The 17,117-nt window shown below is 33.7% G+C and overlaps 1 protein-coding gene and 1 non-coding gene across 2 annotated transcripts; both read left to right on the top strand.

The window, feature by feature from the left end:
* Positions 1-1,978: 1,978 nt before the first annotated feature.
* Positions 1,979-2,995, top strand: LOC145950559 (uncharacterized). Its single transcript, XM_083061658.1, has 3 exons — positions 1,979-2,257; positions 2,579-2,711; positions 2,859-2,995. Exons 1-3 carry the CDS (start codon positions 1,979-1,981, stop codon positions 2,993-2,995), a joined length of 549 nt encoding a protein of 182 aa, XP_082917784.1.
* Positions 2,996-16,486: 13,491 nt separating this feature from the next.
* Positions 16,487-16,559, top strand: TRNAR-ACG (transfer RNA arginine (anticodon ACG)). Its single transcript has one exon. It is a non-coding gene; the product is annotated as a tRNA-Arg (tRNA).
* Positions 16,560-17,117: the final 558 nt, after the last annotated feature.

Raw genomic sequence — 17,117 nt, 5'->3', positions numbered from 1 at the left:
CTAGGGCAACTGCCTCATGGTAGGATATTGGTTTGGCCAATCGTAGTTGACACTTCAAGTAGTCATTCAAACCTGCCACAAAAAAATTGATGAGCCATTGATCTAACAAACCCATGACTCTAGTGGAAAGAGCCTCAAATTGATTTTGATAATCAACCACTATGCCTTGTTATTTCAACTCTTTGAGAGCCTCTTGAGGATTGGTGTAGAGATTTGTGCTAAAGCGTTTGTAGAGCGCATCAACAAAGACTAGCCAATCTTGGGTATAGTTGTTCCGAATTAGCCATTTATACCATGCATAAGTTAGGTCTACCATGTGGAAACTAGCATATTTAATCCGTTGCTCCAAGGGAATTCCAATAATATCAAAGTATTCTTCTAAGCGAAAAATCCAATCATCCATATCGTTGTCGTTGAACAAGGGGAGGTCGTGCTTGAGGTCCTTGTGAGATATGCAAGCAGTAGAAGAAGAAGGCTGACCATTAGGCAAAGAATGGCGAGGACCATCTTCATTGTCATTTTTACGGGGGGTGTTCTTCTCAATCATAGTCATCATCTTTGATAATTAAGATTCGATGCGCTCTTGAAAGCTTATGCGTTGTTCCTTATCAAGCCGCATGTCACTCTCAATGCGAGCCAACTGACTTTCTATCTTGCTAAGTCTCGTGTCGTCAGCCATGGGTACTCGATGAAAACACCAATGTTGAACTTTATTTGAGTCAAGCCGAAACTCCACAAGAGAATAAATTCTTTCAAACATAATTCATATTCCTCTATTCCTCAAATTCCACATAATGGTCTTATTTAAAAGTGTACATGTAACTAACATCATATTTTTATGCATTAGATAACTACGATAATAATTTAAATTGTAGATTCAAAATAACTACTTGATAAACATAACTTAAAGATAAAATAAAATTAATCATGAGATAACAAAATATGTTTCCCACGATGGTGCTCCCTTAATTCTCAACTCTTTCTTCCTATTTCCTTGGGGTGTATCAAATACTAGATAGTGGAGCCATTAATCAAATTTGTTTTTGTCTTTCCCATTTTGCATCATATCATCAAATTAAACCCATACATGTCACATTTCCAAATGGAAATAAAGTTGTTGTCAACTACTTTGGAAGTGTCTTTTTGACTCAAAATCATATGTTGCCTACACCAGCTTTGAGTTTTTCTTCTCCACATAAGATTTTGCATAAAGTTGAACCAATTTTTTTCTCAACTAAAGGTTTTTGGTTCAATTTTTTTTGCTAGCACCTTAATTATTAATAGAACCAAGTTTGATCCTAGAGTTTGCAAATGTGTTTTTTAGGATATAAGACAGGTACAAAAGGTACCTTTTATTGAACATTCACACTAGAGAGTTATTTGTTTCCAAAAATGTAATTTTTTTATGAGAGTGTATTTCCATATTGCAAATTAGAAGCTATAGGTAATCAAATTAACAGATGTCCTTTACCAAACAGTGAAAACCATAATATTCACCATCCAACTCCCATGATCCATGACCTTCAAGTTCAAACTCCCACTGATATTAGGCAGCCCCTGATTCTGACACGACTCCAACACCACAAACATCCTTGCTTCCAACCAATCATGCATCCATCGTACAAAATTCAAAAGAATCAAACCTTCTTATAGCCACCACACCTCCTCACCCTAACACCAGAATAAGAAGGCCTCTTGGTTATTTAAAGAATTATTATTGTAATATCAGAACAATCTCCAATTCATCTTCTAAGGTTCTTTATCCAATTTCCTCTATGTTGTCATACAAGCATTTATTTGCATGTTATAGAACATTTGCCATGTCTTTGTCTTCACAAGTTGAACCCAGGAACTATATTGAAGCTATCACTCATGACTGTTGGAAGGGTGCTATTCAGGCTGAGTTACCGGCCCTTGATGCTAATTAAACATGGATTGTCACAGATCTACCAAAAGGAAAGGTTCTAATTGGTTGTAAATGGGTCTTCAAAGTCAAATACAGGGCAATGGGACAATAGAAAGACATAAGGCTCGTTTAGTAGCAAATGGGTATACTCAAACTGAAGGGATAAACTATCTAGATACCTTTTCACCTGTGGCCAAAATGACCATTATAAGGTTGCTTTTGTCTCTTACTTCTATGCTAAATTGGAAGCTAAGACAGTTAGATATCAATAATTCCTTCTTACATGGTGAATTAAAGGAAGAGGTATACATGGTAGCTCCTCCTAGCTTGGACATTGTTTCACCAGGGCAAGTATGTAAGCTCCGAAAGGCATTGTATGGCCTTAAACAAGCTAGCAAGGAATCGTTCCCTATACTCTCCTCCTTCCTTCTCTTTGTAGGTTATGCACAGTTCGTGCATGATTATTCTCTGTTTATTAAGTCATCTAATGATTCTTTCACAACAATTTTGGTGTACATAGATGACATAATTCTGACAGCAAATGATAACCAAGAAATAGCGCAAATTAAGTAAGCTTTGAATGCTTCCTTCCGGATCAAAGATGTGGGGGAGTTACGCTTTTTTCTTGGTTTTGAGGTGACATGAACTAGACTGAGAATTTTGATAAACCAGAAAAAATATGCATTGGAGTTATTGACTGAAGTAGGGCTTTTGGGATGCAAAGTAGCATCTACACCAATTGACAATGCCAAAAAACTTTCAACAGACTCAGGAGAATTGTTTAATGATCCTCTTGCCTATAGATGTCTCATAGGAAGACTCATTTACCTTACAAACACGTGACTAGATATAACTTATTTAGTGCATCATCTTCCACAATTTCATTCCAAGCCAACAACAACCCACTATAATGTTGTTCTAAGAATTCTTTGTTATATAAAAAATGCACCAGGTCTGGGATTGTTTTTTCCATCTGATCCTACCCTTAAACTGAAGGCATATAGTGACAATGATTGGGCCTATTGTCTTGACATCAAACGATCCATTACTGGATACATTGTGTACCTTGATTCTTCACTCATTTCATGAAAGTCAAAGAAGAAAAACATAGTCTCTAGAAGTTCTTGTGAAGTAGAGTCTAGAGCCATGGCAGTTGTGACCTGTGAGATTCAATGGCTAACCTTTCTCTTGCGAGACCATCAAATTCCTTTCAAAATTCTAGCCTTGCTATATTGTGACAACCAATCTACACTACATATAATTGTCAATCCTATATTTCATGAATGTACAAAGCATATTGAATTGGACTGTCACATTGTTAAAGAAAAGACTCAACATGGGCTGATAAGATTGTTGCCTATTTCTTCTTCTTGGCAACTTGTTGACATTTATATCAAAGCCTTGAGCCCCCAATAGTTTCGTTTCTAGTCCCCAAGCTAGATCTCCTCAACATCTACTCCCACTAAAAAAGATATGCAATTTAGCGACCACCAAAATCGGTCGCTAAATTGCTAAAATCGGTAGTTATTTACCTTAGCGACCGAATTAGCGACCGAATTTAATCAGTCGCTAAAACCCTGGTTGCTAAGCTATTTAGCGACGAAAAAATTTTCGGTCGCAAAATGGTTGCAATAATTTTGGTCGCTGAAGTGTATGAGACCAAATTAGTGACTGAATAAATCGGTCGCTAAATATTTATTTTTTATTTTATTAAATTTTATAGACGTCGCAAATTTGGTCGCTACGAACCATTCATATTTGGCCTCTTAAGGATTTTATTTCACAACACTTAACTTTTTAGCATGTTTTGTCCTTAATTACACAAGTTTTGTGAAACTTTCCAGAAGGTCACTCATCCCTATATTACTCCAAGAATGCATAACTGTAAAGTTCTTATGAGATAAGCTACCGAAAAGCAGATGCATGTTGTTAGTATAAGTAGTACAAATAAATTCATTTGAGTCATCCTCAACTATCCAATCTCATACTTATATTATCTTTGGATCCTTATCATTTTGGTGTATCTGGACCGTTATAAATATATAATAATATATATAATAATTATATTACTAATAATAATAACTATATTATATTTAAATAATCTTTATTTATATATATACTCACTTTTATAATTAACAATCTACTTATTTCTATTTAAAATTAATTTTATGATACAATTTAAATTATTTATTATAAATTTAAAAGTTTAAGTAATAATTTATATATTTTAAAATGAGAAGGGTTATAATAACACTAGTATAACTTTTACTAAGTATTATAACGCTCAATAACTTTATATTAAATGTGAATTTTGTAAATCCAACCGTTAGATTGAAAGTTCATATCACTTTATATGTTTATATCAATTTTTGTTAAAATTGAACAACAACTTAAAACTAATCAAAGTGCTCATATTTTATTTGAAATGTACATATTACGTCAATTTTGTTTTACAAGAATGAAGTATCAAATCATCTTGAATTCATATAAGATTTTCTATATATGATCTAAGAGTAAAAAACTTTCAATCTAACGGTTGAATTTATAAATTCACATTTAATCTAAAGTTATTGAGCGATGTAATACTTAGTAAAAGTTACACCGATGTTATTATAACCCTTTCTCTTTTAAAATATTATTTTATAAATTAAATTTTAACATTTTAAATAAATTATTAATTAACTTAATATATTTATTCATCTTAAATCTAAGATATAAAATTCAAAAAAAGTATTTATCCTTGTTTTATTTTCTAATTATCAACAATTAATAAAATACTAATTTAAAATCTTATCTTGTTATATCATAATATTTTCATACCAAGTTTAAAATCAGATATTAGTTATACAAAAATATTAAAATCATATAGTAAATTATTAATAAGATTCTAGTTAAATAATTTAAAATAATCAATTTTATCAAAGAACAATAAAGAAATACTAGTGGTTAAGAAAATACATTTGTAGTCTTCCAATTAGAAACAGAGAGGATGTTATAATTTTTTTTTCCTTAAGATATCACATCTCTTCTATCAATAAAATTTAAATATAAAAATTTATTTAAAAATAAAGTTATCATAAGTTAGAAATATATATTATAAATATGGATCAAAATAAATAAGAAATTTTAAAAAATTCATATACTCCAATTAAAAACTGCCTAAAAATTCAATCGTAAAAAAAATCAAAATTTCTGATTTAGCGACCGATTTCAATTCCTCGCTAATTTTAACTAATATTTAGCGACCGAATTTAATTTCGTTGCTAAAAAAATCAAATTTTCTGATTTAGCGATCGAATTCAATTTCGTCGATAATTTTAACAAATATTTAGCGACCGAATTCAATTTCCTCGCTAAAAAAATCAAAATTGCTAATTTAGCGACAGAATTCAATTCCGTCACTAATTTTAACTAATATTTAGCGACCGAATTTAATTCTGATGCTAAAAAAATCAAAATTTCTTATTTAGCGATCGAATTCAATTTGGTCGCTAAAATATTAGTTAAATTTAGCGACCGAATTCAATTCCTTCGTTAAATTTAACTACTATTTAGCGACTGAATTTAATTTCGTCACTAAATTTAACTAATATTTAGCGATCGAATTAAATTTCATCGCTAAAAAAATTAAAATTTCTAATTTAGCGACCGAAATAGTGACCGAATTTAATTTCGTCGCTAAAAAAATCAAAATTTTTTATTTAGAGACTGAATTAGCGACTGATTTTCTAGCGACGACTTATTTTGGTCACTAAATCAGTCGCTATTTTGATTATTCATAATCGGTCGCTAAATCAGTCGCTAAATAGCGATTGATAAATTTTGATCGCTAATTTCGGTCGTTATTTTACAATTTTTTAGTAGTGGATCCCCCAACTTGAGGGGTGATGGAAAGAGTAGGAGAAGTGAAGATTTGTAACTCCTCCAAAGCTCCTTCTAAGTTCGGATCAACTTCAATGGAGATAAACCGATTGTATCAACACCTTAGGATAAGAAGAACTCTCGGATGGAAGGCCAAAGCCTTAGAGGGAAGTATCCAAGCTCAAGCCTCAAGGGATAGTGAAGGAAACTAGGTTTTTCCTAAGAAACTATGAAGGCACTCTCTATAGCTCTCTCTTGGGATTTCGGTGACTTTCGAAATGGCTGAAGTAAATTCATAACCTCATATATTCAAAAGTGAATAAAAAAATGTGAAAGAACACTTAAGTAAGCACGGTTTTGCACTCTTTGGGCGCCTAAATCAAAAGATGACATGTGGCGCCCAAAATTTGAATTCAAATTTGAAATTTGAATTCAAATTTTGGCTCCCATGTGCTACTCTGAAAATTCAGGTACCTAAGGTGCATCTAAGTGTAATTTGGAGTGTCATTTAGGGTTAATTTGAGGTCACATGTTCAGCCACCAAAGGTGCAAAACATGTGACTCAAATGTAACTTAAATGGCTTCCAAATTAAACCTAATTTAACCTACTTAGCCTACTTTAGTATTCCTTGTATTTTCCTATTCTAATGACCTAAATAAATTGGTCCAACAAATACAATGGAAAGGAAAAATTACAAGAATGAAAATGAGCCCAATATTGGGTACCAAGAGCCCAATATTGGGTACCAAAAGCCCAAAGGCCCATGAAGTCCAAAATTAGGCCCAACAAGCCTAAAACCTAAAATGCTACTCTATGTGGTCCAAAATACAAGACCAAAAATATATGATACCTATATTAACATAATGTATACAAAAAAAAATAGCTATAACAAAATATGGCCCATGAAAAGTTCCACTTGGGCCTTCCCAGGCCCACCAGGCCCATTGGGCCCTGACTGGCCCAAACCTTCATGTCTAACCAACTCCTCTTGAATCTTTGAGTATGTCACCTCTTGCACTCCAAAGCATGATTCCATCAAGGGGATATCAAGGGAAACGGATACTCAGTCAATACAAATTTTGAAATTGCTATATCTTTACGGTGGTAGTGTTGTAGTGAACCTTGTCATAGTATTGCTCTCCTATACCTTTTTCGTACCAATTCTATTAGCATATTTTGTTCGTTTCTACATTTAGTATATTTTGTCCGTTTCTTTATTTAGTACTGTTCTTACCGGAGATCTGCTGTAGAGATGATCCGCCAAGTAAGATCGGTGAGTCTCTTTCACTGGTACGTTGATGCTTCAAGATGGGGGTGGTACCTGCAAAAGAGACTCTGATGCCAAAGTTAGTGTTTGTGGGTGTATGAGTCTTGTATAAGTAATGCACGTACCTTTGTGTGGATTAGGGTTTTGTTGGGCCTTGGGCCTGAGATCAGTTATGACCTATTTAGGTAGCGGACCTTGTCTTGGCCGAGGTCGCCCAGCGCGTGTTCAAGGTGCGTATCCTAGGTCGTCTTGCGCTGTGATGCCAAGCTGGAGCTCGGCATAGCGGTACGGATAGTACACTAGCCCCCCGAGCTCCGAAGACCGTAGGTCGAGGAGTTAAGACCAGGCTCGACAAGGGGTCGTGACTCTTCGCGTATGCCTATCTGTCATGACACCATGTGTCATAACCGTCACCTCATTCCCATAACGCGTGGGCGACGCGGTGACAAGATTGTATTTTTATTTGTTTGATGACGTGGCCTCTTTGGGCCGATGTGGTGTTCCGATGTCCATGTTTTATGGTCGAGCTGAGGAGCTCGGCAATAATGAGTTACTGCTTGGTTAGGCTGGTAAACCTTTGACCGAGTCAGTAGATTGGTGAGGGACAAGTCGACAACTCGGCTGGCCAGTACACTTGCCCCCCAAGCACCGAGTGATGTAAGAGCAAAGGGGCTTCTAAGGAGCTCCCAAATTTGTTGTTTGAAGGTTCAAATTCGACCTTGTTAAGTAGATGTGATCTTCAAGGTTCGAGCTCGACCTTGGTTAAGAAAATGTGATCTCAAGGTTCGGACTCGACCTTGGCATATCAAGGTTCGAACTCGACCTTGGTTAAGAAAATGTAGTCTCAAGGTTCGGACTTGACCTTGGCATAACAAGGTTCGAACTCGACCTTGGCATCAAGGTTTGAACTCAACCTTGGCATCAAGGTTCGAACTCGACCTTGGCATCAATGTTCGAATTCGACCTTGGCAACGTAATTGGTATTTGAAGGTTCGAACTCGACCTTAACATCAAGGTTCGAACTCGACCTTGGCAACGTAATTTGTATTTGAAGGTTCGAACTCGACCTTAACATCAAGGTTCGAACTCGACCTTGGCAACGTAATTTGTATTTGAAGGTTCGAACTCGACCTTAACATCAAGGTTCGAACTCGACCTTAACATCAAGGTTCGAACTTGACCTTGGCAAGTCGTCATGGTTAATGTTCCAATACCGAAAATGTATGGGAATGGAGTTTCTTTGTTGATTTATTTATGAGGTATGCCTCGTTAAAACCTTCCTTGGCCAAAAACCCTTTTCTTTAGTGGGAAAAAAGGCTGAGGAGGAAAAAGAGTACATCACCTAAATTTACAAGTTAAGAGAAATAAAATTTGAGGTGGGTGGCATTCCAAGTTCCGAATTTTCCTTTGGAGGGGTCTGTTCTTGCTTCTCCCCGTAATCGCCAAACAAAGTCGCCAACTTTAAATGTTCGTGGCATGACCTTGGTCTTGCTTTCCTTGTGGTTTCTCGCGAATTGCCTTGTGGAACTCGGCATGCTCCTCCATCTGGATGTACCCAGCAGCGCGAGCTCGGAGCTCGTCTATGTCGGGAGGAGGTCGTCGGTAAAGGCTGTCGACGAAAGGTCCTGGCTTCAACGCCATGAGCATGGAGTGTAGTGCGACCTCGGGGTTCAGGTTCCGAATCTTCACCGAGATGCTGGCAAAGCGCTCCATGAACGCCCTCAGTGATTCATCGTCGCCCGGAGACTGGCCAAGGCGGTGGAGGTGACTTGGTGAGGGCGACTCGTGGCATACTGCGCCGTGAATCGCCTTACCAAGGTGCCGAAGTTGTCAATCGACTCAGCAGGTAACTGGGTATACCAGTTGAGTGCAGCCCCCTTGAGCGAGATTGGAAAAACCCTACACAGAATAACATCATCATTAGTGTAAAGGTTTACCTGCGTAATATACAGGTCGATGTGCTCGTCCGGATCTGTCGTGTCGTCGTAACGGTCGATGTGGAGAGGCTTCCACCAAAAAGGGAGAGGTGTTTCCATGATGCCATCCACAAAAGGATGACGGCGGAAGGTCGCTTGATTTCCCGTGACGTGGGCAGGAGCATTGCTGACGTCATGGGCTGACCTGTTCGTCGATGCGTGGTACCGATCTTAACCTTGTGGTCGTGGGTTCGAGCCCCACGGTGGGCGCCAAATGTTCTTACCGGAGATCTGCTGTAGAGATGATCCGCCAAGTAAGATCGGTGAGCCTCTTTCACTGGTACGTTGATGCTTCAAGATGGGGGTGGTACCTGCAAAAGAGACTCCGATGTCAAAGTTAGTGTTTGTGGGTGTATGAGTCTCGGATAAGTAATGCACGTACCTTTGTGTGGATTAGGGTTTTGTTGGGCCTTGGGCCTGAGATCAGTTATGACCTATTTAGGTAGCAGACCTCGTCTTGGCCGAGGTCGCCATGCGCGTATCCGAGGTGCGTATCTGAGGTCGTCCTGCGCTGTGATGCCGAGCTGGAACTCGGCATAGCGGTACGGATAGTACAAGTACTTTTGTTGTGTATATATTGGCCTTGTAGCTGTACTTTCAGAAACAAGAAATTAAGAAACATTTATTCAAATATCATTTTCCTCTCCTTTCCTTTGTTTTTCTATTAATTTTATTGATAATTATTTGTTTTAGAAATTTTATTTGACCATTTTTAATTATGTCTTATTTTTTATATGAACCTTTAATTGTGCTTTTCTCTTAAACATATATTTTTCTTTTCAATTACAAATTTTGATTTTGAGATCTTACTTAAAAAATAAGTTTAATTTCACTTAACAAAATCAAGAAAATAAGAACTGAAATAATGGATCAATTTGTTACGAAATATTGAAATCAAATAATGGGAGAATATTGTATAAGAAAAATATGTATGGAATAGTTGTAAAAAAAAACTTATTTCATAATTAATTATAATCAGAATTAATTTTTTTTTATCTAAATTTTTTGAAAAATGATTTTAAAATAATCATTTTTTAAATTAAAAAAAATTCTTCAGAAAAAACTTTTCAAAATAATTAAACTATAATGATGTCACAAAATAACTTTTTATATTTTATATATATATATATATATATATATTTAAATGGTGTTAAAAAACTTTTTAAATTTTTTTTAAAATGATTTTTTATAAATTTCTTTTTTTTTTTTGAAACATTGTACTAATTAAAAAAAAATCCATAAAACAGTTGAAAAGGTGAAAAAAAAATTGTCCCAAATATGTTCGAAGGAGATAACTGAAATAACTAACTAACAAACTAATGAATTATAAGATCTGATTAATTTTTTAAATGATTCTTTTAAAATTTATGTATTTTGTAATAAAAAAAACCTCAGACAAATTTTTAGTCATGGTAAAATAGAGATTTTTTATTTTAGTCTTTTATAATAAAATCATTTTTTCCTGTAAAGTTTTTCTTTTTTATTTTCATTCTTTCCTTTAGATTAACCCTTAAATTTAATGGAAAACAAGTATAAAAAAATAGGGACCACAATAGAAATGCAGGAATATTACATGGACCAAAATAAAAAAGACTAAAATAAAAATAACTAAAATTAAGAATGATTAAAATAAACATAATTAAAATTAAGATAATTAAACACTAATTAGAATTAAGAGTATTAAAATTAATATAATTTTATTTCAAAGGGACTAACTCCTATTTAAGCTAAATTTATAAATTTTAAACTTTGATTTACACTTATAAAAAGTATAAAAAAAAAAAATTTGTTAATGATCATCTAAAAATAATGTTAAACTTTACGGAAGTCACCCAATAAAGTTATAATCACTTTCAAGTTATGAAGAAAATATAATAAATAAAAAGCAATAAGAATAAAACATAAAATATACTAGAGATGTCCAAATGAGTAGTAACACATAAGCATGAAAAATATTTTTTTTACATAATCCATAAGATAAGAGATATTGATATGACATAGAAAGAATGTTATTATAATTTTTTTCATTCTTCATCTGAACTTTTTATTATTTCATGTTCACCTGTTTTGACTCATTTTGTTATCTTTACCTTATTTTATGTTTTTTTCTTCTAATTATTTGTTACATTTTTTTTTTTAGATTTTTAAAGGTGAATGTTTCATTATATGACTTTTATGAAGTTGTACTTTTAATTTTTATAAACTTTTTTTTACCATTAATGCATTTGTCCATTTAAATTTTATGAAGTTGTATTAGCTCATTTAAACTTTATAAATTTGAATCATAAATATTTAGTCCCTATAATCCTTTTAATTTTAGTTAATTTTATTTTGATCTTCTCAAATTTTTATTATTTTTGTAACAACCCAATAGAACTTCTCGTTGGGTGATGTTACTCTCATTCAGCAAAGAAAACACGTACTTTGTGGATTTTGTGACACCCTTCTACCCCATAATAGATAAGTAACAACAATAAGAATAATTCAATAAATATAACATCAAGAAGGGTCCACATATTTTAATAAAAACTCATAGGTTCACAAGTCTTGAAATAAATAGAAATAATAATAATAATAATAATAATAAAGTTTTACTCTTAAAAGAAAATTATCAAGGTCTCTAAAGAAAAATGAAAGGGATCCAGAATTTACAAATATAAGGTGAATATAAAACTCCTAAAAATAAGTCTCCTCAAACGACAAATAACAATTCATAACTAAAGCATCCTAAATTCATGCCCCAATGTCACATCCTATCAGAGCAGAACCCTTTCCCTTTAGAACTCAACACTATGAGTGCCTTCATCTTCACCTAAAAGAAAACCACATAAAAACAGGACGGTGAGAGATAGATAACATCATATATGAACATAGAGCTACCCAACTCCCACCCCACACCGTGCACCAAAATATCATCATTAACTATAAACAACAAATACATCTCATATAATTACCAAACCTCATTTTTTTTCAATCATACAAGCTTTCATACACATGCTCACTATATGCTCATACACATCTCCTCTCCTAAGAGTCTCAACTTGGCACTCCGCACAATGGGCGTACCTCGTCAATTCCCTTAGTTGTTGTCAATGCAGGCATACCGTTCTCACACCCTCCCAGGGCCGGTATGTTGCACGGTTAAACACCCAGCGGCTCGTGCAAAGGCAATCCACCAACCGTTAAACCCTCTGTGGCCAGTGAGCTGCGCAGTTAAACACCCAACGGCCCACGCATGGAATGCCTCCCGTCATGGTCCCCCCTGTCTCAACCCCTCTCTGGGCCCAGGGTCCAATGCAATATAGCCACGTCTGGCTTCTCAAGCACCACATGCAACTCATAAGTCTCATGCAACTCATGCATCCCACGTAACTCATAATTAATGCATCTCCATTATATAACATCATCACATGTCAATAACAATCCATGCAATATCATCCTCACATGCTAGGTACCTATCATTAAGTTATCAACATCATAGACCACAAATTTCACATAATTCTTCACACACATCACAATATCTATGACATTCAGTTAATAATTTAACCATAACTCGAGATATACATATCCTTTCTAAGTGATCCCAACTCCATTAGAATCCTAACATCAATATCTACAACTTTCATGAAGAACACAAATCCTAATAAAGTCGTTTAGGTTACCATTCAGGCCTCACAAAAATTGATGTTGTGGTTCGCACACAGATTGGAAGGCTCAAATTTAAACTCACATAACTTGATCAAATATTAATATTTTTACACGATTCTTGTGTCTAAATGATAGCCCCAGATGTCTAGTTTCTAACAAAACAAACGGCACTCGATTTGGATAACTACACAGAAAGATATCGCAAAATTACAAACGTATGTCGGGGTCCCGACGCCCGACGCCCAAAACTGGCGCTGAGCGCCCAAATCTCTGCCCAGACTCCCCTTTGTGAAATTAAACCTGCGTTTTACGAGTTCCAACAAGGTTTTTACCAATTTTCACTACTTCTACACCCCGTTGGTTCAGTTTAACTCCATTTATATTCTTCATACGTTCCAAATCAATCCATACACATCTCAAGCCTCAAAAATTGGTTTCCATTGGTTTTACAAAAAAAAATCTAAACTCTTCTTAACACATAAAATTCAAGTCATCAAATTTAAGGATAAAGAATTAACAAGAAAGCCCCAATGGAATTCAAAGACAATTCAAGAAATAAGTTCTTCCAAATGAATTAAGAATTTAGAACATCGATTGCACAGATAATCGTTCAGAATTTTAAATAGAGTTCCTAGAGGGACTTAGGGATTGCCCTCACTACCCGAACACCCCTATATTCACATATGAAGAAACCCATCTCCCCCGTACCTGGATGAGCAGAAGATGAATGGTCTTGGTGTGATCTAAGATCGTTCTTGAGTACTCTTCCTTAGAGCTCTTTGTTTCTCCTCTTTTTTTTCCCTAACCCTTCAGAACGCAAATGAGGCAGATAGGGTTAACACCACCTGACTCCTTTCTTAAAATTAATCCATTGGACTGGGTCAACCCAACCCATTTTCCTTCTCTTCTAACCCACTTCTAATTTTCCTCAAAATAATTAAATAAAATAAATACATGTATATTATAAAATATTTTTTCTCTATAATAATAATATATTTCTGACCCTAAATATAATAATATAATTTCAATAACAAAATATCATATAAAATCAACATTTCTTAAAACATATAAATATTTATTTAAAAATGCTAATAAAAATACTTATTTAATACGTACAAAATAATTGTCCAAAATAATAATTATTTAAAACGTACAAAATAATATTCCTCTATAATTATTAAAATAATTATGACCAAATACCATCTAATAATAATAATAACCATTTTGAAAATTGGGGTGTTACAGATTTCTTTGTTAGGAGGGCTTTAGCTCGTTGGGCAAACAAACTCCTATGAAGCTTGTCGCTAGGTGGACTAGAGCTTGTTGAGCTAGCAAACCCCTTATAGGTTCTCTCACTAGGTGATAGAGACCTCCCTTCCATGGTTGTTTATGACGTCTTGAAGAGGGTCATCTTGCCCAAGGATCTAGGTTCACCAAAGGACAAGAAATGGAGACGTTTGGGGTGGAAGTGGTTTTGGGCGTGAAGATGGTGAGGATTTAGGCGTGAGGTGTTTGGCGCTCGAGGTTGGTTTGTTCACTCCAAGATGAAGATGGAGGCCACTCTAGGGTTTCACTCTCCAAGGGTGGAGAATGAAGTAGGTTAGCCGAATTAACCTAGTGACTAAGGATGAGATTTTGAGGCATAAAGATGCTCACTTAATATCATATAATCCAAAGTATTTACAAGGCGTGGTGCCTAGGGTATTTATAGGAGTGGGAGACATCTAGGGTTGCATTGGCCAAAATTTACAATGCCAAATGCACACCAAATGAAACCCAAATTAACCCTAGATGCAACTTGGTGGCCAAGGATGGAATCTTTGGGTTTAGTTAGGCTACATCTAGGTGCATGATAAGACCATGCAACCTTTGCCCTCCACTTGGGCCTAAGCCTTTCTAAGTCCAAAAATAGGTCCAAACACCACCAAAAATGCATCTAGCTCCCTAATTAAATACCTTAGCCCAAAATTAAAAACCTATGATCTAAAGCTCCCTATAATACAAGGGTAAAATGAGAAATACAAAAGAAAAATAAATCCTATGTCTAAGATACCCAAAATACAAGGGTAAAATAGGAATAAAGTTTATGCTAACAAGGCTTAGGAGGATGATCAATATGAGAAGCATGTTTTTAGGGGTATTAGCTCCCCTATCCTTTTCCAATCTCCTAACCATGGGCCTAGTGATGGGTCTCACATGAAGCTCTAAGGATGGTCTTCCATCAAAATCATTCTCTCACTAGGCAACGCCCTAAGTGAGACCTTTATTTTGGATAGTTATTCTTTAGCTATGAACGTGTTGGGTGCCACATCATCTCGCTAGGAGAATAGGGTTTTCATTGAAGAAAACTCATCGTTTCACTTCAAATCCATACACCATACTTCATGATTCACATATGCAACTTGAAATTCATCTTATACATACTTCATATAACTTAAAAATTAAAGGAAACACAACATATGTAACCATTGAACAACTCAATAAATCAAATTGTAGGAAACAAGTTTTTTAACAAAACCTAGTATTCAACTTCAACTTCATCAACACAACTCAAATTGCCCCTAAAGGGGCAAGACAACATAGAAATCAATGCATATAACACAAAAGAAACAATCTATAAGCTTTCCATACCTTAATCACTCCAAAAATCAAGGGAAAAGGGAAGAATGACAACCTTCGAAACTCGTCATATGACAACTTCTATTTCTAATTCTTAGCTCCTCAGCTCGAATCTTTACTCTAGCTATAAAAATTCTACTCCAAGGAAGGATTTGGATGATCTTGTCAATTCAGAAGAAGAGAAGGTTTTCCTTGGTTATAAAACTTGTCTCTCTAAAACTTTTTCCTAAAACTCAGAGAGATGAACTTAAGATGTTCAAATTCTCTAAAAACCTTATATATCTTCCACAGTTCTTGGTCAACTTTGACCTCAACATAGAATAACTCTAAACATCTAAAATTCTAAGATTTCTTTAATCCTTAAAATTTTCAAACGCATAAAAAACAACGTAGCAACACAAAAATGAAAGGTTTTCATTTTGTTTCTCTCAAATTTTAGTTGTTTTTGTTTTGGTCCTTTTCTATTTTGATCTCTATAATTTTCTTGATTTTTTTAATTTATACCCCTTTAATTTTTTTTTTAATTTTTTCATTAGATTTAATTGTTAATATGATGATAAAGATGAAAATGAAAAAATTACAAGAACGAATTTAAAAAACTAAAAACAAAATTACCCTATTTTATAAGGACTAAAATGTTATTTAAGTAAAAAAAATTATTCACAATATACTAAAATAAAATTCTGAATAATAATTCTAATATATATATATATATATATATATATATATATATTATAAAATATACTTTAATTTTAATTTTTATAATTTAATTATGAATAATATTAAAAATTTATCTATACATATATAAAGACGATAATCTTATTCGGTGTACACATTTTTAGATAATTTTATCTTTAAATTTTTAAATAATATAAAATAACAAAAAAATTAACTATCTTTATAAATACAAAACTTAAGCTTGAGACTTTAAAGTTTAAAAATTAATTACAGTACCAGTTAATCTAATAAATATTAATAATTTTTAAATATTTTTATTAATAAAATATAGAGATATAATATCTTAATCAACTAGTATATTATAAAAACAATTTGAGTTAAATTAATATTATACTTTATATTGAAATTTATGAACTTTTAATTGTCCTCAAACTTAACCAGCAGCGTGTGTGGTGCGTAGTAGAAAGGAAATAAACATTAGACAAAACTAAATAACTGTTAAAATACTTGATGTCAACTAATCGAGCACTGACTCCATGGCCCAATGGATAAGGCGCTGGTCTACGGAACCAGAGATTCTGGGTTCGATCCCCAGTGGAGTCGCTGGAGGCTATCTCTTATTTTCCCTGTCTATTATTTTAATTACTATTTCTCTGAATTATGAATGGATCAAATATAGTTATTAGTTATTTCCAATTAACGAAACTAAAATGGCTAAATTAATCATGTGGTGTACAATATTTTTTCTGGTCTATAAATTAAATTAGTTTAATACTGCTACTTTATTTTTAATTATTATTTTTCTGAATTATATTGTATTTTTTTAGTAATATTTCAAAAAGATTAATATGTTTATTTAATTATAATCTCAAAAAAAATTAAATTAATTTTATTTTATTAAATAAATATATTCTTTAGAATTAATTTATCTTATATTTTGACCCGATCTTCAAAAATTGATTGTATTTTTTCTTATGAATTAATCAAAAATGATATTGAGAAACAATTTCTCTTCAATATAAACATAATATTCTCAATGTTTTGAGAGTATCTCTCACACATCTCCTTTTCATACTTTATAAATTATTCTCATTTAAAAACTTACTAGTTCTATTAGTCTAATTATTATTCGCAAGGACGTATTATATCTCAAAAAACTTA

This window comes from Cajanus cajan, chromosome 8 (genome assembly GCF_000230855.2).
Source record: "Cajanus cajan strain Asha chromosome 8, NIPB_CcT2T_4, whole genome shotgun sequence".
Taxonomy (NCBI): domain Eukaryota; kingdom Viridiplantae; phylum Streptophyta; class Magnoliopsida; order Fabales; family Fabaceae; genus Cajanus; species Cajanus cajan.
The sequence above is the reverse complement of the archived record's forward strand: the minus strand, read 5'-3'. Positions and strand labels throughout refer to the sequence as shown.

Coding starts and splice junctions, on each gene's coding strand:
- LOC145950559 (XM_083061658.1), top strand. CDS start 1,979: ATGGGTCTTCAAAGTCAAATACAGGGCAATGGGACAATAGAAAGACAT. Junction 2,258..2,578: donor ACATTGTTTCACCAGGGCAA/GTATGTAAGCTC, acceptor TTGATAAACCAG/AAAAAATATGCATTGGAGTT. Junction 2,712..2,858: donor TGATCCTCTTGCCTATAGAT/GTCTCATAGGAA, acceptor AAAATGCACCAG/GTCTGGGATTGTTTTTTCCA.